Source organism: Hemicordylus capensis, chromosome 1, assembly GCF_027244095.1.
Source record: "Hemicordylus capensis ecotype Gifberg chromosome 1, rHemCap1.1.pri, whole genome shotgun sequence".
NCBI lineage: Eukaryota > Metazoa > Chordata > Lepidosauria > Squamata > Cordylidae > Hemicordylus > Hemicordylus capensis.
This window is the reverse complement of record NC_069657.1, coordinates 223562697-223586145: the sequence shown is the minus strand read 5'-3', so window position 1 is coordinate 223586145 and position 23449 is coordinate 223562697. Positions and strand designations below refer to the sequence as shown.

Sequence of the window (23449 nt, the reverse complement as noted above, 5' to 3'; positions counted from 1 at the left end):
TATTAATGTGGTATTGTGAGCTACCAAAGAATTTGTTATGTGGTGGCTAACAAATACAGTCGTTTTTTATTATTATTTCTTGTTTACACAGTCAGACAGGTGTTATTGACTGGTTTGTTTTATCCAGACATCAAGTCCTTCCCAAGGACCTAGGATGGCTGAATTTTATTGTCAATGTTGTTGCTATAGATATCGTCGCAGAATATAGGCTGTTCCCAGTAAAGCTGCTTTTTGTAATTGGCTGATGGTGATTTCTGTGGCCCCTATGGTGTTGAGGTGCTCTTCAAGGTCTTTTGGAACTGCACCCAGGGTGCCAATGACCACTGGGATTATTTTGGTCTTCTTCTGCCACAGCCTTTCAATTTCAATTTGTAGATCTTTGTATTTGGTGATTTGTTCTATTTCTTTTTCTTCTATTCTGCTATCCCCTGGTATTGCTATGTCGATTATTTTAACTTGTTTTTCTTTCTTCTCCACTACAGTTATATCTAGTGTATTGTGTGGTAGATGTTTGTCTGTTTGTAGTCGGAAGTCCCATAATATTTTTACATCTTTATTTTCAGCAACTTTTTCAATTTGATGGTCCCACTAATTTTTGGCTACAGGTAGCTTGTATTTTTTGCAGATGTTCCAGTGTATCATCCCTGCTACCTTGTCATGCCTTTGTTTATAGTCAGTCTGTGCGATCTTTTTACAACAGCTGATTAGGTGGTCCACTGTTTCATCTGCTTCTTTACAAAGGCGGCACTTGCTGTTTGTTGTGGATTTTTCAACTTTTGCTCTTATTGCATTTGTTTTTAGTGCCTGTTCTTGTGCAGCCAGTATTAAACCCTCTGTTTCTTTCTTCAAGTTGCCATTCTTAAGCCATTGCCAGGTCTTGGTGATGTCTGATTTTCCACTTATATTGTGCAAATATTGACCATGCAGGGGCTTATTTCTCCATTTTTCTGCTCGGTTCTTGACTTGTTCTTTCTTGTAGGCCTGCTTTGTTTCATTGCTGTTGAATAGTTTCGCGTTATTGACCATCTGAAGTGCATCTTCTTCACTGTCCTTGATATATTCTTCAAGGCCTCTTTTCTCCTCCTCTACTGTTTGATGGACTTGCAACATTCCTCTTCCACCTGAGCTGCGAGGGAGGTATAGCCTATCTACATCACTGCGGGGGTGCAGAGCATGATTGATGGTCATGATTTTCGTGGTCTTACAATCCAGAGTCTCTAGCTCTGCTTGGGTCCAGGCTATTATTCCTGTACTGTATCTGATAACAGGTATAGCCCAGGTCTTTATGGCTTGTATGGTGTTCCTGCCATTGAGTTTGGACTTGAGGCTTTTTCTAACTCTCCTGATGTATTCACTTCCAATTTTTCTTTTAACTTCAGTGTGTGCAATGTTATCAGCCTGGAGAATGCCCAAGTATTTGTAATGTTATTTCTCTTCCAAGTTCTTGATCTTGCTTCCATTGGGCAGTTCTATTCCTTCTGTTTTTTATTTTTTATTTTTCCTCTGTTCATTATTAATGCAGCACACTTGTCTAGTCCAAACTCCATTGCTATATCGCTACTGAATATACGGACAGTGTTTAGCAGTGATTCGATTTCTGACTGGGACTTTCCATACAACTTCAGATCGTCCATGTACAGCAGATGGTTGATTTTACTTGATGTTTTAGATGTTTGGTATCCGAGGCCTGTTTTGTTTAGTATTTGTGAAAGTGGGGTCATGGCGATTACAAACAACAGAGGGATAGTGAGTCCCCTTGGAAAATGCCTCTTCTAATGCTAACCTGTCCAAGTGTCTCGCCATTGATAGTTAACTGTGTACTCCACATGCTCATTGCTTTTTTTTAAATATCTGAATGTTTTTGCTGACACCTGTTGTTTCTAAACATTTTAGTATCCATGTGTGAGGCAATGAATCGAAGGCTTTCTTGTAGTCAATCCATGCAACACTTAGATTTGTTTTTCTTCTCTTGCAGTTTTCTAAAATCATTTTGTCAATCAGCAGCTGGTCTTTTGTGCCTCTGGTGTTTGGGCAATTTCCTTTCTGTTCAACTGGAAGCTGTTTGTTAGTTAATAAGTGTTGCATGACTTCATCTGCTATTATTCCAGTTAATAATTTGAACATGGTTGGCAGGCAGGTTATTGGTCTATAATTACTTGGAACTGCACCTTTTGCTGGGTCTTTCATGATGAGATGAGTTTTCCCAGTTGTTAGCCATTGTTCAATATCACCTCCTTGCAAAATGTGATTGAACTGTTTTGATAGTTGTTTATGAAGGCTTGTTAGGTGTTTAAGCCAAAAGCCATGCAGTTCATCGTAGCCTGGAGCAATCCCATTTTTAATTTTCTTTGCTCTTTCACTTATTAATTCTGGTGTTATTATTCGATCTTGCATTTGTTGGTTACATTTTTTGACCTCTTTCATCCAGCCTGCTTTTTTATTATAATCTATTGGATTGTCCCATAATTTCCCCCAGAATTGCACTGTTTCTTCTTTATTTGGTGTTTCTAGGTTTCTTGCAGTTTCTCCTTCTATACTTTGGTAGAAACGTCTCTGATTCGACTGGAATTGGAGATTCTGCCTGTGTTGTGTAATTCTGGCTTCATATCTGCTAATCTTCTTTGACACTGCTGTTATTTGCTGCTTTATTATTTCCAGGACTTCTCTAATTTTCCTTGAATCTAGGTGGTATTTTTGGATCAGATACTGTTTGGTGTTTTCATTCTTCAGCTTCTTGTCTTTCATATCTTTCAATTTACTAGCATCTGATCTAAGCCTGGAGATTTTATTTTCTAATCGAATCTTCCATTTAGGTGATGTACTACTTTCTTTTTTTACAGGTCCACTGATCTTATATCCGAGCTCTTGTGTTGTTATTGTTGCTGCACTGTACATTAGTTGGTTTGTTTCTTGCAAATTATTGGCTGTTATTTCTGCAAGTGCAGCATTGACATCTTTTAATGCCTGAGCAAGTTGTTTTTTGGCAACTGTTTTTAGAGCTGGAAGTCGAACCCTGGTGGTTGTTTGGTTCATGTACTCAGTCATTTTTTGCTTTAGTTCTTGTTGCTTTTCTGTTAAACGGCATTTGGGTTTTTGAGGTGAAGGCAAAGGGGCGGTTGCCTGGTTTTGATTTTGAAACAGTTCAGCAACAGTGGCATCCTCGATTTCCAACACCTCGTCCACCTGCACCTGAGCAACTTCTTCAGTTGGTGGTAATTCTTCTTCCATATCTTGAGCCTGTGTTGCTCTTTGCAGTTCTTCCAGCTCAACTCCTGTGAATACTTTATTTCTTATTATGAATCTTCTCTGGTCTGCTAGCCTTTGTTCTGTTATTTCTGTATCTGGATGCTTCTCTTTCCAAATTTGGTACATTCTTTTTAAATAACCTCTTCTAGTTGGACTAGACTTGTAATAGGAGATCATTATTTCCTTGTTGGCATTTTTCGTATATTTTTTTCGGTTAAGTGACGTTTCTTCCAGTAACCTTGCAGTCTCCAGCCCTGGTTGCTCAACTGAAGATCCTGAGTCCTGTTGCCCACTTGCCACCAGATGTCCAGGGACTATAGCACCTGGCACGGTCCTTGTTGACCCGGGCAATGACCCATCCCGTATAGACTTATTAAAGTTACGTCTCACCATATTGTTGATGCATTATTTATTAATTATTATTATTATTATTTTATTTATTTACACCGTCAGACAGGTGTTATTGACTGGTTTGTTTCATCCAGACATTGAGTCCTTCCCAAAGGCCTGGGATACCGGAATTTTGTTATCAATATTGTTCTTGTTGATATCGTCGCACAATATAGGTTGTTCCCAGTAATGTTGCTTTTTGTAATTGGCTGATGGTGATTTCTGTGGCCCCTTTGGTGTTGAGGTGCTCTTCAAGTCATTTTGGGATTGCACCTAGGGCGCCAATTACCACTGGGATTATTTGGGTCTTCTTCTGCCACAGCCTTTCAATTTTATTCTTATTCTTATTATTCTTATTGCTGCTGCATGCAAAATAAACACCCTGGGCATAACTTAGCACATGTTTACAAGATGCCCATGAGTGGTTTAATGTGAGTCGTGGCTGCAAGTCAACATGGGCTGCTTTCACTAGCATAGCCTGGGCAGAGTGGGCCTGTGTTTGAGCTGCCAGGCACCCCCCTCCCCCAGTAGTGTGTAGCCCAGTGATGCACACCTTTTCTTCTCACTGATGGTGGTGCTTGCGCTGCCAACGCCAGTCTCTGCTGCTGAGAAGCAGCAAGGCCCCCATTCCATTCTTCTAGGGGCCTACCGCTCTGCCTCTCATCCCAGCAGTCCTCAAGCAGGATGGGAATTGAGTGCACACATGCATAATTCATTCCCATCTGGGCTTGGAGGCTGCTTAGAAGCAGGCCCTGTTCCGTTCTGTTGCTAGCAATGCTTTTCTGCCGGCTCTTAGAAGCCCCCCACCCGCTTGTGTTTGAGTCTCCAGGCTTGGAGATCTCACTCTTGACATGTTAAGGAGCCTCACAGCATCGCGAGACTCAGTTTATGGCACATGGGGACAGGTCACTTAGTTGGCCAGTCCGCTCTAGATTTGGCTACTAACAAGCAATTTGGAAAGGGGATCAGATGTGCACGCCCTCCCTATGTTGTGATACTCTAAGTAGGCCCCAGAAGTTAACTAAAGCAGGTTAATGTCCAGTCAAGGCCAATCTGTACTCACAGTGAACTGCCTCAGCCTCCTCTCCTTTCATAAAGGATAGCAGCAAGCTAATGCACCAATTAACTCAGTTGGAAGGATGCAGATAAGGCTCGCACAAGTTAACTCTCCCACTCACAAAAGAGGTTGAGTCAGTGATAAGGACCTCAACATGCACCAATTAAAAGTACTGACTGGATTATTGGACCCTCTGTCCATGCAGATTTCCCCTTCTCAAGTCTATGCACTCTGTTGTCATGACAATCAGCCTTGGCTTGTCTCAGCCATTCACACATTGTTACACTCCGGAAGAGTGATAATCAACAATGGAATCCTTGCAAGCTCCATCCAGCACACTATTCAACAGAAAAGGTTAATTGGAATGTTCCCCCAGGACATATTTGGAGGTATATCAAATCCCAACTCCATGATTCAGTGTGATCCTTTGCAACTCACACACACCTTGGAGTTACCAGCTGCTTGGGCGATTTACTGTTCACAGACCACCATGCTAGGCTGTGTCTAGTTCTTCGTGCCACCCTCTAGATTGGCTTTCTTGCCTAGTCTCATCTGCCCAGTCTTCCTTGCCAACATAGGAAGCTGGTTCCACGGAGGAAGCATCCTCGTGGATTCATCTCTATCTACTTAACCCTCCAGTCTCTCTGCACCTGCTTTTCCCCAAGCTGTGTCTGAGGAATGAGGTCCTTCAGCTGTTCCAGGAGCCCCAAGGTCTCTTCGCCCAGATCAGGTGATATGAACATTTGCCCCTCACTGGGCCCATCTCTATCCCTACTCCCCTTTCTTAAATCCAGCCGCCTCCTTCTCTAAAAATGTCTTTTTCTTGCCCACCTGAGAATTTATACAATTAGGACTTTAAGCTAAAACACCTCTTTGCAGTTGAATGTATCTTTAATAGGACTGCCTTTAACCACATATGTCTTTCTGCTGTACCCCTCCCTTCAATAAACCCTTCTCTAGATTTTGAAACCTCATTGCCTCAGTCCAGTTATTTCCTGGGTCCACAACTTTGTGTAAATTTAATTTGAAATGGAACTGTCCTACCCAGAGCTAATTTCCCCACATAAAACCGGAACGCAATTTTGGGGGTGTTTACCAATCACCCCAGGGCAGTTTCATTAACAGTTCTTCTCTCCAGAGAGGAGCAAAAGGGGGGCCTCCCTACTTCTCAGCAATAGAGATTGGCAGAGGCAGCAATATCCACTGCTGAAGAGCAGGGAGGTCCCTGTTCCATTCCTCTCTGCATAGAGCAGGCCTGCTCAACTTCGGCCCTCCTGCAGATGTTGGCCTACAACTCCCATAATGCCTGGCTATTGGCTACAGTGGCTGGGAATTATGGGAGTTGTAGTCCAAAAACAGCTGGGGGGGACTAAGTTGAGCAGGCCTGGCATAGAGGAACAGAATGGGGTGCCTCTGCTTCTCAGCAGTGGATATCACTGGCAGCAGGTGGGAGCCAGTGGAGAAGAGTGGTGAGGGCAGCAGGTGCGAGGAGTCACAGTGAGGGGTGACAGGAGCTATGGGGCCTAGCGGGAGGAGGGTGTGGTAGGGCATGGAGACTACTGAGGGGCCCTCAGTGGCCCTACCCCTCTACATGCCCATGGTTTTTTAAAAACACGTTCAAATACCGGTAGTTCTGTCCCTGGCTGCCTTTTCTCCTGCAGTTCCCATGAGTTTTGGACTAAGGGGAAAGGATTTAGAAACAGTGGCTGACACCCTGACTAATGAAACACCAGGAAAAGCACTAGTGTATCACCAGTGCTTCTGAAGAGTTTCAAACTAATACTGCACCAGTGCTAGTGTTTGTAGATTTTCAGTAACCTCTCCTTTCCACAGAATCCCTCTGTCTCACCTGAAAATATATTCTGACCCTCAGGGACATATATCTGTATTGCACAGAGCACTTCCCAGGGAAGGGCAGGTTGTCAAAATTTGCCTCTACTGCTGAGTTAGCAATGTAGCAGAGTTAGTCAAACCTTTCAGAAGCACCTTGCTTTTTTTTTGCCAAAACAGAGTGTTGGAAGGAATTTTATTTTATCCTTCTGTATGTGTGGCAATTGACATGTTGGAGGTCAGGAACAAAGCAAAGCAGTCATTTGGGAGTTTCTTTCAAACCGGCAAAGTGCATTTTCAAATGGAGAAATATTAGGTAGGGTCATTTCTGAGGAAGGATTAATGCTAAAATTGCAGCCGCCTTTCACTACTGCTGCAACTCATGCTCTCTTCCCTATGCAAGGCCAGTTCCAGGTTTGAACTATGCTGAAATGAGTGTTTTCACCACATCAACATATGTAGGCTGATCTTTGGGGATGAGTTGACCACAGACAGCTAGAGAGCTGTGAATGTTGCCAACACTGCCCTGGCTTGCAAATATACAAATAACTTACAAATTAACAAAGAGCCTGATCTCATGGCCAAGAAATGGCAGCTAGGCTTCAAGGCTCTTTGGCCAGTCTGACTCCCTCTGAGCACTGAGGCAGCAGCAGCATGAGTGGCACTTACTGAGGCAGTCCTAGCATACAAAAACAAATGGGCCATATTTGGTCTCTCCTGGGGCCAGTGATTCTGTTCCCCTTTGTTCAATGAAGAGGGCGGTATTGGAATCTACGAAGCTTTGATGAAGAAATTTTTTAAAACGATTGACCCAGGGTACACTTGTGGATGGAAGGAAATAATGAAAAATAATCTCATCAGTATGTCATGCAAAAAGCATGCTGCTTCCATATACACAACAGGACCAAATACAATGGGACCTTTCATGCACCTTTCTTAGCAGGCATCTATATTATTTCACATTTTGCTCTCTTCCAGATTGGAAAGTTGCAGGAGCAGTAATTCCAGGGCCACCTTGTGCGAAGAGAGCACTGCAGGCTTATGGTGTTTTTGTTGTAAGTATTTGTTTGTTTACAAATATTGTAATAAAGTATCAGTGCAACAGCAGGAGGGCCAGGTTCACAGTCTGGGGGTGCTCAGTGATCCAGCACTCCAGTGGCCTCTGTGGCTCAGAGCATCTTTTATCAGCTTTGGCTGATATGCCAACTGTGACCTGACCCGGACAGAGATTGCTTGGCACAGTTACTTGTGTTCTGGTAACCTCTCGCTTAGATTACTGTAATGCCTTTTAAAATGGTCCGGAAACTGCAGCTGGTACAAAATAGGGCTGCAAGATTACTAGCTGGGACTTGACGTTTTGAGCATTGCTTCCTCAGCTGCACTGACCCCAAGTCTGTTTCCAGGCCCAATACAAAGTGCTGGTTTTAACTTTTAAAGCCCTAAATGGCTTGGGACCAAGTTACCTGAGAGAGCACCTTGCCCCATAAGTCCCAAACTGGACCTTAAGATCTTCTTCAGAAGCCCTCCTCCGAGTGACCCTGCCAATCGAGGTGAGGTGGGTGGCTACAAGGGAGAGGGCCTTTTCGGTGGTTACACCCCATTTATGGAATAGCTTCCTCAGTGAGTTGCTTAATCACCGGCTTAATCACTTTGTTCTTTCAGATGCCAGGTAAAATTCTTATTGTTCACTCAGGCCTTTTAAATTTTGATTTGTAACTGAAGTTTAAAGAGTTTTAAAGTTGATTTTGATTGTATTTTCTATTTTCTTCTCTTTTCGTCTGTTAAGATTTAACGTCTTGTGTGTTTTTATTTCATGTTTTAATGCTTTAATGTGATGTGAGCTGCCCAGAGAACAATTAGTTATGGGCTGGATAACAAATAATATAGTTTTTCCTCTTCCTCTAGATTTGAGTTGTTGTTTTTTTAACCCTGCCTGCCGCCCCCCCCCCCCCCGCCCCACACACTCACTCTGAAGGTCTCAGATCTCCCATCCAGAGAGATTGGTGTGATATCCTGATTCCAGGATCATCAACTGCCTGTCAATGCCCACTAAGGAAATTATCACCTTTCCAGCTACATAAAAGTTTGTAAAGAAAGTCATCTATTCCCTCTGCCACCAGACAGAACACCATGCTCCATGATGTCATTTTATGGCATTGCTAGTCATAAGTTATCTTCATTAAAGGGAAATTGCTATGGCACATGGCAGAATGAAAGGTTTCAGTATTGCTTTTCTAAACATTAGTTAAGCAGCGGGGGGAAAGAATAAGAATTGTCCAACTGATTTGTCCTATCAGACAGAGAGCTTTCAGGAAAACTGAAATTCATAAGGCGTTTCTGCTACGGGTTCCCATATTACATAAAGTTGTCATTTCTCCCATTGCACGAGAAGACAGGAATGCCATTACTCTCTCCGAGCTGGAATGTCGTTTTCTAACCATGATCCAATACAAACGTTTGTGGTTTTGGGGAGACTAACCTACTTTAAACTCAACATCCTGAAGCTGGAATTAATTGCTCATTAAGTGCACAAAGAGCTCCTTTCTCAGTCCAAAGCAAGCATGGAACCTTTTGACACATTATGGAAAAATAATGCAGTTCTCAGCCTTCTTTTTCTGACTTTTTCTGGGCTCTGTCTGGATCAGTGCCAGATGCACAATAAAACCCCTTGGCCTTTAACATGGACTAGCATGATTCTTCTTCTTTTCTGTAACCTTAATTGGGAACTGACAAAACACAGTATGTTACAAACGTGTTTCTGTCAAATCCTGTTGACAGACCATATATTTGGGGCAAACTACACAGGTTTGACAGCCAGGAAAGGCTGGGAGGGGATCAAATAACCAAATATGTGATTATTTTTTAAGATGTTATTTATCAACATTTAAATCTTACTTGCAAAAGAAGAAGGAAAAAGAGTTATGAGACTGGATGTAAACAAGGCACAATAAAGGAAATTGTAATGCTGTCTGCATCCACCCTACCAGTGAAGAACGGCACAATTACTGTGTTTTATGCAGTTCTTGAAGACCAAAAGATAAGTGAGAGGGAGGAAATTAATGCCACATCAAAGAACAGAGCTAAGATTATAAGTAACCAAATCTGTGAGTGAGATCTGTAAAGCAATCCACACAAATGTGCAAAGAGATTACTAATTTCTGGGTTTTGTAGGTGTGTATATGCACACATATTCTCTCCCCCCCCCACCCCAATGTTCCTATCCATCAGTGTATATTCAGAGCAGCCAGGGCTGGGTGTGTGAATCCTTTCCCTCTCCTACCTTTGATCTGCCGGATCAGCTGTTTGGCATGGGAAAGAGGGAGAGTGAACACAGACTGCCCCCACAGCTTCCAAACAGGTGATCGGTAAGATTCCAGTTTTTAAAAGAGGGTAATGTGTTCCCAGTCCCAACTATTAGATGGGGCTATGGTGTTGCGCACACAGCACACCCCCTTATATGTGCGATTCCCTACCCATTGGGGAAATATGTACGGAAACCTCTTTTTGCCATCATTGTGCTCCTACCTGGACCAGGCCAACAATACCTTCCCAGGGTTAGAATTCATTTCAGCTTCATAATGCCCTGAGAAGGAGCACAGGATTCCTCCCAAATGTACCCAGTGGTCTTTCAACATACCAATTTCCTGTAATTTTCTACTTGTTCGTCGTTTAAGGTTTTTTTTTAAAGGAAATAGTGAAATTAATAGGAAGTTCTGTGTTTTACTTCAAAGAATTTTAGATCAGATTCCTAAAAGCACATATTTAAACCAAAGTCTGCTTTAAATCACTACAGGGCTATCAGAAAACTACATACAAAAAGTTATTGTTAGCAGACCAGCATAGTGTTAAAATGTATTTCAATTTTGTACATGGAAACTTTAGTGATATCCTTTCTTGCATTGAATTATACAGATGGACCAAAAAGTAAACTAAACCAAGGCCTGATAACACGGACATTTGCATACATACCATTTATTTATTTATTTATTTATTTATTTATTTATTTATTTATTTGGAAACGCATTTATTATTGAGCCTATGCATTAGTGGTAGATGCCAACCAATCTAAAACTCTCGTGAGATAGTGGACTACAATTACAGCAGCTGCTATTCATTAGCAAGACGTTAGAAAGGAAAGCTGGCTTAGGTAACATGGCTAACTGACAAAAGCATTGGGAGAACTGATCTAGTATTAACAATATATATGAGGAGGTCACCAGCTGCATTCTCCCCTAGTGAATCTCCCATACAGGGAAAGGAAAAGCCTTTAAGAGCAGGATTTCCTCCTGTCTAAGTGTGATGTGCAGCCTTTAGAACAAAGACCTGGAAGAATGAAGACTACAATAAGTTTTCAATTTAATCACAATTATGGAATTAGCTTTTCTTTTTTCAAATAGGAAAGAAGTCAGCTGTTGCTCAATCCATGTTCCCATAGATCCAAGCTAAAGTCAGAAAATCTGTCAGCTTGTGATCATGGTCCACAGTGCATATCCTCAAACCATGCTGTTAACCACATAGGAAGGGGATACTAGCACAAGAAGGTATTAAGGAATGTTTAAATGGAAGGTTTTTTTAAAAAAATGCAGCTGGATGCCACACTAGTAGTGAAGAACCAGCGACAACAGTGGTGTTGACTCCCATCTGGTGTTGGCTTTGTGTTCTATGTGAAGCTGATCATCTTAACTCTAGACAGAGTCCCAAAAGAACCTTGTAGCAAAGTTAGTGCCTTTAGACCAAGAAGGCAGGAAATGTGTCAGAGGGAATGACATGGGAACAGTACAAAAAGAAAGGTCCAGATCAGTCACAAGAAATGGATGCAGGTCAAGAGTGACAACAACCAGGTTTCTGTTCCTTCCAGTAGGGGAGACACCTGATCAAGGAATTATACCTTATATGCAAACAGCAGACCCCCAACTTAAAATTATTCCTGAATTGGACCAGTGCAGGCAAGAACATGAGGTGATGGCATGCTACTCCAATTTCTAGAGGGAAGGTTTATTCCAAAAAGGAAAATATTTACACATCTGCAAATCTGATGAAGAAACATTATGAAAATTGGTCTAGATTCAACATAGTCAGGCATCTGCTGGAATAGAGAGTGGTGACATGGCTACTGGAACCTCTGAAACTGGGGTTGGATAGTATTATTTTTGTTTAGGAACAGAGCAAGTATCAGGAGGTGGGACAAGAGATAGTGGCAGCATCAACTAGAAAAGACTGAAGGAGAAGCAAAGCTACAAGGAGAGGAATGAGGAGAACAGGGTTCAGCACCAAGTGCTTGCTCCGGAAAGGAAGGAGGCAATGGTACGAGCAGAAGGGTAATATCAGGAGTCTTCCGCCCTTGGTGCAGCCCCATCCCTGACAATGGGTAGGGAGGACCAACCTGTAGTCTCCCTGGACACCCAGCAGCCTGATAACATCACCCAACACCCCCTCAGCTAGCTGTCAACAAAAGGGAATGGTGCATTTGTAGAGGCGTATCTAGGAAAAACAGCGCCTAGGGCAAACATTGAAATTGCACCCCCTGTCCAAACATCTGACACCCATCTTTTAGATAACTTTACCATAATATCAGCTGAAAAATACAAGTCTGAAGGTCATATACAAGTCACATATCTGAATATGTGTGCAGTGACACACACACACACACACACACACACACACACACACACACACACACACACACACACATATAATTACCTGTAGCCCCCTTGGGGGGCTTCCTAAAGGCCGTGGGGGGGGTCTGCAAAGCCCGCCATCGCTGCCCTCTAGGGCCTCACAGGAACCATTTGAGCATGTGCGCTGGCCATTTTGTAAAAAATTTTTTTTTGAAAAGGCAGCTGAAAACAAAATGGCCACCACACATGCTCAAATGGCCTCTGTGAGGCCTGGTGTGGCCTAGGGCCTCACAGAGGCCATTTGAGCATGTGCAGTGGCCATTTTGTTTTCAGTAGCCATTTTAAAAACAATTTTAATTTTAAGAAATGGCGCCCCCTTTTAAGTGGCGCACGGGGCACGTGCCCTGCCTGCCCTACCCTAGATATGCCCTTGCATTTGTGCAACCATGCATGCCTGGCCATTTCCCACAACAATGTAGCAAGCTTCGACAGCAGCCAAAGTAAGGAAGCTCTAATGAGCTCTATGCCAGAGTGAGATGGGTTTTTAGGGTGCAGAAGGGAGAGATCAGGAATAAGAGATGAAGTGGCAGATCATTGTGGCTTCTGGAGAGCGCCAGCCAGATGAAGTAGACTCCATAGGAAGAGAAGTATTTGGGTGACATGTGAAGTCCCTTCCCCTGTACTGAGGTCTCTGGGGAAGAAGAAAAGCTCACAGGGAACCATGCAACACTCAGATTTCAAGCAAGTCTTTCAGGAGAATAGTGGCTAGACTGTTGTGGAAGCTGATGCCTGTGGCAGCTAGTTGGATCAAGGTTGCAACTAAATCTGAGTTTCCTGCCATGTGTGGTGCTGCTGCTAGCTCCTTCCTGTGACTACTGCCTACAAAAGACACTGGGATGTTGCTGCTGCTTGCTGCTATCATCCACTCACCTACCCAGCCTCGCCTCCACCAGTGCCCCTGCTCCTCCTCCTCCTCACTCTTGCTCCTCCTCCTCCCTCACGTGGCCATTTGCTCAGCCACATGAGGGCAACAGGAGCAGTTCCTGAAGGACTTGTTCAGGTGCTTTCTAGCTGGGTCTGAAAACTGGCAAGAATTTGCACAGAGCCGAGTGCGTTTTCTGGGAGAAGCTGGGGAAGCAGCCTTCCTTGCTGCAGTTCTGAGATGACAGTGGCCAGCCAAAAAGAGCAGCAGCTGTGCCAATGGGAGAGAGTGTAGGGGCATGGGGAGGGGGGTGCCACCACAGGTCTCTTGCCTGGGACCCCCAAAACATACAGCTGCCCCCAAAGCCACAGGTAAGGGGGAATAATGTTAGCAACCTATTTGGCTTGTCTTATTTGAGAAAGGAGATAGAAATCTTCTCCTCAGGATACTACCATATGGTGTGTCAAGAAAATTAAAATTCTCAGTTCTAGAGATAGTTAAGATTGTGTACAAAGTGTGCCTATACATGATCTACTATGGCCACCACTCCCAAGGGGTACTGAGTAAGGGAAAGGGATTTGAGACACACAAGAGGCAAACATCAGAGGTAGGTAACAGGGAAATACTTTCCCTTTGGGGGCATGTTTATATGGCTCTTTGATGTGAACAAATACACACACACAACATTAGAAGTATGTGTGCAGTGTAGAATTGTGTTCAAAATATCTGAAGAAAAGAATTTGCCAGTGGTTGAGTCTTTCTCCACCCTGAATTAAAGCCATAAAGTTAATGTTGGTGCAAATGCATTTGAATGAGAAATGGAAACAATCTTGAGGCTTCTGATATGAATCAGAGAGACTGAGAGATTTAAAGCTATCTTGGGTGCTTTGATTAACAACTCCTTCTTTCACAGAAAACATGGAGCCTTGGGAATTGGTAATCTTCGGGTATTACACCTAATAGAAAGGGCTTAAAGGGGATTACCCAGAAGGGACCTTTGTGAATCTCTTGGAGACTATATGGGGCCATAAGTCTGAGCTTCTTCGGCAAGGTAATAAAGCCCTTCAAGGTTTGATAAGAAATGGGAATCCTTAGCCGGTTCCCAAAGCTCAGTTGACCAGGTCTGGATTACTTGCCAGGATATCAATTATTCTTTAACCATCTACCTTGAGAGCACAGGCATGCTATTTATATTTATAATCATGGCTCGGGGAATAATTTTTTAGCAGGGAGTTTCTGAATATTTGCCCAATTAGACTAACTTAAAAAGAACATCCTAAAATGATTTAGTCAGATGGCATCTCAACACCAACAATAACATTCCACCTCTATTATGACCTAACAAAAAAGATTAATGAACTAGCATATGAGTTTACCTGAACAATTATTTTAGCTGATGTCAAGCAAAAGAAACAAACAAACAAGGAGGGTGGCATGGAGCCTGGGGAGAGAGGTCAGAAACAGATGCCGGATATGATGAAAAGTCTGAAATTTACAAACTGTGGTTTGTAAAAATCTTAAAATGGCATGGAAGACATGCTATGTAGATAATCTGCATGGGGCTGGAGGCTAAGAAATAAGGTGTAGTGTCCCAACAAAGGGGAGCAGTGTCCAATAACATCTTTTATATAACCTTCCTTGTGGAATTAGGTCAAAGGTAACCTGTCCTCCCAAATGTTTAGAGGTTCAGATTCCTGCCTTAGATTAGGGCTCTAGTGTAGGGCAACAGCAACTGGATACCTATGAAGCAGACAGATATAAGCCAAGTGAGGAGCAATGAACAATTTTGATTTTTGACAAAGATACTGAGACTGTACTTGTGGCATTTGAACCTCAAGAAATCCACTGCTAGAACACATTTTGCTGGTCGAATGACAGTAACAATAAAGATTTGATTTGATTTGCTAGAACACAGTGTTATAACTTTGAAACAAAGAGATTCCCAAATTGCTTTTGTTTAGGAGGCCATAATAATAGATAATAGATATTATTTATTTATTTACATTTATATCCTGCTCTTCCACCAAGGAGCCCAGAGCAGTGTACTACGTACTTGAGTTTCTCCTCACGACATCCCTGTGAAGTAGGTTAGGCTGAGAGAGAAGTGACTGGCCCAGAGTCACCCAGCTAGTTTCATGGCTGAATGGGAATTTGAACTTAGGTCTCCCCGGTCCTAGTCCAGCACTCTAACCACTATTGTATAATAAATAATATTTATAATAAATAAATATAATAAAATTATAAATATTTATAATAAAATAATAAATAATAGATATAAAAGATATCAGCTCCATGTAGAAACATCATATTAAAACAGAGCACACAATATTTTGGATCTACAGAAGAGACTTTCAAAGGCCTGCTTATTCCTACTTAATGCCATGGTAAACTACAGCCTGGACCCAAACTGTATGGATTTGGTAGAGCATTACAAAACATGTAGTTTTGTAAGAGCCCCTGGTGGCACAGTGGTAAAACTGTTGCCCTGTAACCAGAAGGTTACAAGTTTGATCCTGACCAGGGGCTCAAGGTTGACTCAGCCTTCCATCCTTCCGAGGTCGGTAAAATGAGTACCCAGAATGTTGGGGGCAATATGCTAAAATCATTGTAAACCGCTTAGAGAGCTCCGGCTATAGAGCGGTATATAAATGTAAGTGCTATTGCTATGTAGTTGCAGGTCAGTGATGTGAAAAAAAGCTGAGGTGAAGGGAAGGTGTTCATTTTCTACCAACATTTTTGCCAACAGTGACAAGTGCCTCCCTTTAAGTGATTTGGTGGGAGGGGCTGCAATGCTTCCTTCCTCTCCATCACTCATTCATAGTGAGGACTGTGCATTGCCCTCCCTCTGAATTGCCTACATGACATTATACAGCCAAATCTGATTGGTTATGGGCATAATGCCATTATTTGCTTTCATAGATACATCTGGACATGTAGAATGTTTGTCTCCCACCCTCCCAGGCTCTACCAAACAAAAACTTGCTAAGGCAAAGAGTAGGGGAAGAGAGGCATGCTGATAGGATACGAGATGGCCACAGTGGATGCAGTGGTCAGTGGGTCCACTTTCTTCTTTTACTTAAGCCTGCATGGTCACTAGCTAAGTATAACACTGACACAAAATAACTTCAACAATATATTGATCCAGGGTTTTAGCCATTAGTATATGGGTCGGTGACAATGGTTTCCCCACACTTTTCAAATTCTATATTTTGCAACAAATTGCTTGAAAACAAAAGCAGTCCCTTAACCTGCCTCTTAATGCTGGATGCATGCTTATTGATTAGCATTCTCCTGAGCACCTACCCAGTGCTGATCATAATCAGATGCTCTTCCTTTGCCTTCTTCTTCATCATAGAACGGTAAGCCTTCCCGCCTTGCCTGATGGTACTCTTTTCGTAACTTCTGGATGCGGTCTGCAGTTCCACCAGCAGGCCGGTCACTAGATAAAGAAGAAAATAGAACAACTGATGAGCACAGCCCAGTCTTCAATGAATGCAAGCATGTGATTGGTCTCATTCACCAGCTGCAACTTTCTAGCTTAAGTGGTGATTAAAGTTTTTGTTTTGGAAATTCCAGGTTTAGTCCCTGGTATTTCCTGAGTCATGAATTGTGAATTTGTGGGTGGTTGTTGTTTTTTAGTTGTAGTGTTAACGTTTATGTTTTATTGTAAACTACTCAGAGATGTGCGTTTGGGGTGATATACAAATACACAAAATAATTACTGTAAATAAATAATTTTACACACAGAGATACATTACTATACTATATGTTACCTGAATCCAAGATTAGTTTTTCCCCAAGCTTTTTTGATATTAGGAATCAGGAGGTCATCTTAAATTCTGAGTCCTAGTCCTTTTGAGTAAACGCAGGTATAACCTTTATTTAACCTCTGCTTTTTAAGGGGGTCATCTGAAATCCAGAATTTTCTTTGTATATACACACAGTATATACATGTGTATTTGCGTATACACAGAGATGTGTACATGTTAGGGCCCCCAGATATACCTTTATATTTTACTTTCAAACTATACATTCAATAAATGAAATAAAATAAAATATTTGATAACTTAAATGGAACAGTTTAATATTTGGGCTTGTTTACATTACAAGGTTGTTAGCCACTGCAGAACTAACCTGCAACATCAGTACTGGAAAGAGATGCAGGCATGATGGGAACCTGAGCTGCCGTAGGCTCAAGTTACACCATTCTGAAAAGGAGTCAATTTTCCTACTACAACTTATAATGTAACAAAAATGTGTGTTTCCATTAAACAATTTCCCAGTTTGGCCACAGTAATTGCTATGTGGACTGGTTGCTTCATGTATCTTCCTTGTCTTTTCTTCCAGCTACTTTGCCCCACATGGCAAGCAAAACAAACAAACAAACAAACAAATAAATAAATAAATAAATAAATGGGGTGGGGGGTGGGGTCGGTGATTATATATACCCAGTTAAGCCTATATTCAGTGTAATTCATATGTTTTGGTTCATTTTCAGATGGGTTCTCAAAGAAATGTGCATATTCTCAGTAGGAATTCATTGTAATATTTCAGTACTAGTGGTTTTGTAGCCCGTTGGATAATGGGTGCTAGGGGAGCTCTGCGCTCCAGACCACCGCCGCCATTACCCCTCCCGCCCGCGGCTCTGGCCAGGCCCGCCACTCAACGCCGCCCGCGGCTCCGGCCGGGCCCGCCACCCACCGCCGCCCGTGGCTCCGGCCTGGTCCACCGCTGCCCGGGCCCACCGCCGCATTGTCTTCTCCGCCGCCTTGTCCGGCGGCCATCCTGGGCGGCCAGAAGCGGCCGCCCCGAAGAAGCTGGGTAAGCGGCAGCACGGCCAGGCCTTGGCCATGGCTCTGCCGCCTCCTTGGCCGCGCCGTCTCCTCTGGCCGAGGCGGCGGCTTTGCCGCCGCCTCGGCCAGTGTCCCCCGCTGCCGCTTACCCGGCTTCTTCGGGGTGGCCGCTTCTGGCCGCCCAAGATGGCCGCCGGGTGCTGGCGGTCCTGGCTCTGTTCTGGCTATGCGCTTCGCGCATGCCCAGAAGAGGCCAGGGAGGCACGGACACACGCTTGGTGTCCGTCCACGGACGGACACCAAGCGTTTTATAGATAAGGATGATTAGAATGAACAATTGAAGATTTCTCCAAGATATTTTGACACACACACCCGCCCAATTATTTTGGAGGGCAGCAGATAATCAAATGTCAGCCATGTACTCCCTGCCGAACCAAAGGCAATTCAATGTAAGCCACAAAATATTGAAACACAGCAGAACTGAGCTTAAGGATGTAGCTAGCAATGTGGAGTCTTTACTCATCTGGAAGCCGGTCTCAGATCTATCCAGTGCAGAAACCCCTATGGCTAACGTGATAAGCAAATTCAACAAGCACAGTTGGTTGGGATGGTGGTGATTATGAGATGATTATGTTAAGTTTGGATTTGGCCTGCCAAACACTGTGGACACATGTGTCACCTTGTTGGTTTTGCCCAACCATGTTGGTTTTGTCCCTTCCTCCCATCCCCCTTTATCTGCCACCTCACAAATCTTGTCCACAGCTAAACTGTGCAGAAAATTTGTTGAACAGGTTGACAGAGGGCTGGGAGGATTAAGGGGACAGTCATGTTTGCAGTGCACGATGTAGTATTGCTAAATTATAGCAATGTTGAGTTTGCTACATGTGCATGAAAGGGGGGAAAATAATAGTACCGCTAGCGGGTTAAGATTTATATTTCCTGTCTTCTGTGGGCTTAAATATAGGGATATTAAACTAATTTGATTCACAGTGACATTTATGGATACAATATACATTTCCTATGTCTGCCTAAATGTAGGGATTAAATGTCAAGGAAGAAGGAATCATTTTTGTGCAGGGCAAAGGAGGCCTTGGTGGGGGAATAATATAGACACAAAACCCCAGAATACAAACGAGAACATACTATCTGAATACTAACATATTCAGACAGACATAGTACAGTGTAATGTATATTTTAATACATTTTTAATAAACAGATGCATCTATCATCTGTTTCACAGAACACCACAGAAATGAGCAGCAAAGTTCCAATGTTTCCAGCATATAGTAACACTTGTATCTTGGGTCTAGATGTGGCTGTGTGTGAGAGAGAGGTTGTTACATGCGTGTGAGAGAGAGGTTGTTACATGCAACAATTATATGCTATTTTCCTACATCACCTTTTTTTTTTTTTTTTTTGGCCTAGGAAATGCACAACACTTGAAGTGTCCCAGACAGGAGTTTCGCAGTCCATGCTTTTTCTGTCTGGGGAACTCATGTACTTTCCTCTCATTAAAAGTCCATGTTATAGTTTTCAAACACTAGATTGTCTTTATAAGGTTTCAAACACTAGATTGTCTTTATAAGATTTCAAACACTAGATTGTCTTTATAAGGTTTCACACACCCATATCAACATCATGTGTGAAGACACCTTTAATAGTAACGGTCACAGTAAAATATGATGATCTCACAGCAAATCTATTAAGAAGAATAAATTGGTTATACTGGCAATTTTTGTGGTGTAGACACCCTCTTCTGAGATATCCTCTGCTGGATAATTGTGAGCTTAACCTACAGCTTTAAGATACAAGAGGCTACATAAAAATCCAGTTGGTGTATGCTTTAGAATAAATTTAGTGACCTTTCATCAACGAATCGCCTACAATTTAGTCGAAGGTCAGAGCAACAGTACTAAAATAAGAGCTACATTCTTTGGAAAGGAAAAAATAAAAGAAGCTATTTGATGAAACAGACCTTGGCAGTATACCCCATTTTATCCCACAAACATTAAAATATCAGACATCGCCTTCAAGGATTTTTTTCTCAATCATTGTCTTTTGTGCCAATACAGTTAAAGGTACTGGCTTTTTAAAGACTTAAATCTAATTGTGGAAATAAATATGAACTGAGTAACAAAAAACCACCCTTACTTCAAGTCCTGAGTAATGTGAAATGACTGTGATGCCTGATCATTTAACAGTTCTGAGTTTCAGCTTGGCTCCTGACAATTACATGAATATATGAACCACATTCAAACTCACCAGATGAATTCAATCAGGGCCAGGCAAATATCGCATACATAATCTATTAGTTTACCTCAAAGAAACTGAAGCATTGAATTCAAACAGAATGAAGTCATCAGTAATAAAAAAAGAAACTGATAAAGCAATATTAAAAAACACACCACAGTTTTCGCACATTTCCAGGGGGTGGGGATCATACTTTGTCTGCAACCTATTCTCCCATCTGACTATAAATACATATATTTAAAAATATGGGTTTGATCAGACAGGCATTCTAAAGCAGGGAATGGATGAAGAAAACAAATTTCGGCAGCATAGGATGAACAACTGTTTGTCCTGAAAAGAAATCAGAACTTTACAAAAGAAATATAAAGAATTATGCCAGCTTTCAAAATCAATTGTATACAATAAGTAGCCTCAATGGAATGCATCAGTACGATTTGTGATCAGTGTTTAAATCAGAAGATAGTTGGCGAGGAGCAGAAAGCTGCACAAGTTCTTCTAAGTAACCCATGACACTGCATTTTCTGAACAAACAGGGGTCGGGGAGGGGGCTATCACTGACCCCACAGCTTGAGGCCAGGTTCAGGTTAGACAGTCTGCCTTCTGATGGGCTCCTTCCTGCACTGGTGCCTCTCACGTGGGTGGCCTCAGGCTGGTTTATTGGCCAGTGGGAGTGGAAGTGAATAGCATCAGCAGAGGTCCCCTTTGTGCCATGAGATGACCCCAATGGACTTACCTGGTAACAAATGGCAGCAGTTCTCAGCAAACGGAGCCAGCAGAGTAATTTCCCCATAATGCCCCTGACATAGCATCTCCCCATATCCTATGCTGGAGGCTTTGTGGGGGGAATTAAAATGGCCTCTGCGAGGCGTAGCAGGAAGGAAGGGGGAAACGGAAAGAGTACAGAGGCAGCGTAGCCATCAGTGCCATGGGGTCTCCAGCAGTTCCCTGAGGATGGCATGTGCTGATGTTGGTCGTCTGGCCACCACTGCATGGCTCGCTGAATTTCCTTTGGCCTTTCCTGGGTCAAAGTGATGGGGGAAAGACATCAACAAGCTAAGCCCTCAGTGCTTGACTGATCAGACTAAGAGTCAGCAGAGCCTAAGACCCCCACTTCCCCAAAACATTGTGAAAGGACTGAGCCTATGGCTCCATGCACCAATACAGGCTTGGTTCAGGGGTTCCAAGCACCAGCACAAAACATACAACAGAACCCTCTATGGTGGTTCCAGGAGAAGAGACCTCTCCCTAGAACAGGCTTGCTGCTGTGTTGTTGCCCCCTGCCCTGGAAGCACCAAGCAGTACTGGCTGGTCTAAGGGAGATGAATCGGTTCCAAGTTGGCCATGGCTTCTTTGTGCATGTCCGTATATTGTCTCTGAAACCCTATTCAGGTGTGCTTCAACTCTTATTTCTCTCCTCAGATACTGTATCCAGGTACAGTGAGGGTGTGACTAACAAGGGTATCAGTATGAGGGTAGCACTCTCTCTTGCACGTTCTCACACGATACAGCCTCAATACTTTCACTTTGATTATTTTTATTTATTTATTTTCATTTATAGTTAAATTTATATACCACCTTTCATTAAGAAAATCCCAAGGCGGCTCACAATAAAATTTAAAACCAAGATTATAAAAAAGACACATTAAAATATTGAACTAAAAAATATAAAAACAAATCTGATTTTAAAAAATTAAATTAAAACACTAGCATAAAAACCAGTACAAAATACAAGAAGCAGCAGTGGAGACAATCATATAAAAGCCTGGGTAAAAAGCCATGATTTAACATGCTTTCTAAAAACTGTGATGGAGACTGAGGAGCGGATACCCACCGGGAGAGCATTCCAGAGTCTGGGGGCAGCTACAGAGAAGGCCCTGTCCTGAGTGCATGACAACCTAGCCTCTCTCATTGTCAGCACCCGGAGCAGAGCCCCCTCAGATGACCTCGTCAAGGGGGGGCAGAAACCCTTGGGAGCAGGCAGTCCCTCAGGTATCCCGGCCCCAAACCTTTAAGGGCTTTAAAGGCCAAAAACAGCAACTTGAATTGGACCTGGAAACAAACTGGCAGCCAGTGCAACTCTTTCAGAATGGGTGTGATGTGCTCCCACCGGGCAGCTCTGGACAAAACCCTAGCTGCTGCGTTTTGCACTAGCTGCAGTTTCCGGATATTCTTCAAGGGCAGCCCCACGTAGAGCGCGTTACAGTAATCCAGCCGCGACGTGACTAAGGCGTGGGTAACCGTGGCCAGATCTGCCTTCTCGAGAAAGGGACGCAGCTGGTGCACCAGCCGAAGCCGTGCAAAGGCACCCCTGGCCACCGCCTCCACCTGAGCTTCCAAAAGCAGAGCTGTGTCCAGTAGTACCCCCAAGCTGCATACTTGCTCCTTCAAGGGGAGTGCAACCCCATCCAGAATCAGTAAAATCTCATCCTGAATGGCTCTCCTACTGACCAACAGTACCTCCGTCTTGTACTTGATGGCATCTATATAGGATTTCAGCCTAACTGAAAACAGACTGAAGTCCATGGATAGTTTCTTCAGTTAGGCCCCTTCAGCATTTGTATGTAATTATTACTAAATGTGCAAAACAATCTTTAAATTTAACGCTTAATATTTGGGGGGACCAATCAACAGAATGAGAAATAATTGTTTAAATCTTTTGTGTATATTATTAGATGCCATTTCATTCTGAGCATCTGAAGAAATAGTCACAAGATGCAGGCCGTTTTTCTCAGTGTTATCCATTCAATATCAGCAGCGTAGAACATATGTCATTATGCCTCAGCCAAAGGACTGCACAAAGAAACTTTGGCTGCTTCATCTCTGAGAATCTGATGTAGACGTCAATCAACAGAGCAATTGTGCTGTAATGCTTGATGTCTTGAACAAAATGCAAAATTCAGTCCAGTGGGCAGCATCCAGAGCACCCAACAGTCTGTGGCAACATGCATAGGAGCCAAAGCACACACCCCATACCCCCGCCCTCCTACTGAGGCTCCTTTCCCTACTTTCTGTTATGATTGTCATTTGTCAAGGCAGTCTGGGAACCATACATGGATGCAGTCCACACAGCAGGGCACACAGAGAAGTTCTCCAGATTTTTCCCCATTGGGGATCTCCTCTCTCCCTTGGAGAGTTGCCAAGGCCCAAGTATCATTCTGGAGTGCTGAAAGGCATTCCTATTTGGGGTGGGGGTTCAACGGACATGGTAAAGCTGATATTGTAGGGAGGATGTCTAGGCTGGGCATTACTTCATTCGTCTTGTTGGGATTTGTAAAGTTTTAACCTTATGTGCTTTTCACATTCTACTTTTAAATCTCATCTTCATGTTTAATGTTCAAATATA

At 42.9% G+C, this 23449-nt stretch overlaps 1 protein-coding gene across 6 annotated transcripts in view; it reads right to left on the bottom strand.

The window, feature by feature from the left end:
• PARD3B (par-3 family cell polarity regulator beta) overlaps nt 1-23449 on the bottom strand; it is a 734574-nt gene that overhangs the window by 92724 nt on the left and 618401 nt on the right. For all 6 annotated transcript variants that reach the window (XM_053281579.1, XM_053281603.1, XM_053281561.1 and 3 more), the window contains one exon: nt 16367-16502. In XM_053281579.1, coding sequence (XP_053137554.1) covers nt 16367-16502 — 136 coding nt within the window. The remainder of the gene's footprint in view (nt 1-16366; nt 16503-23449) is intronic.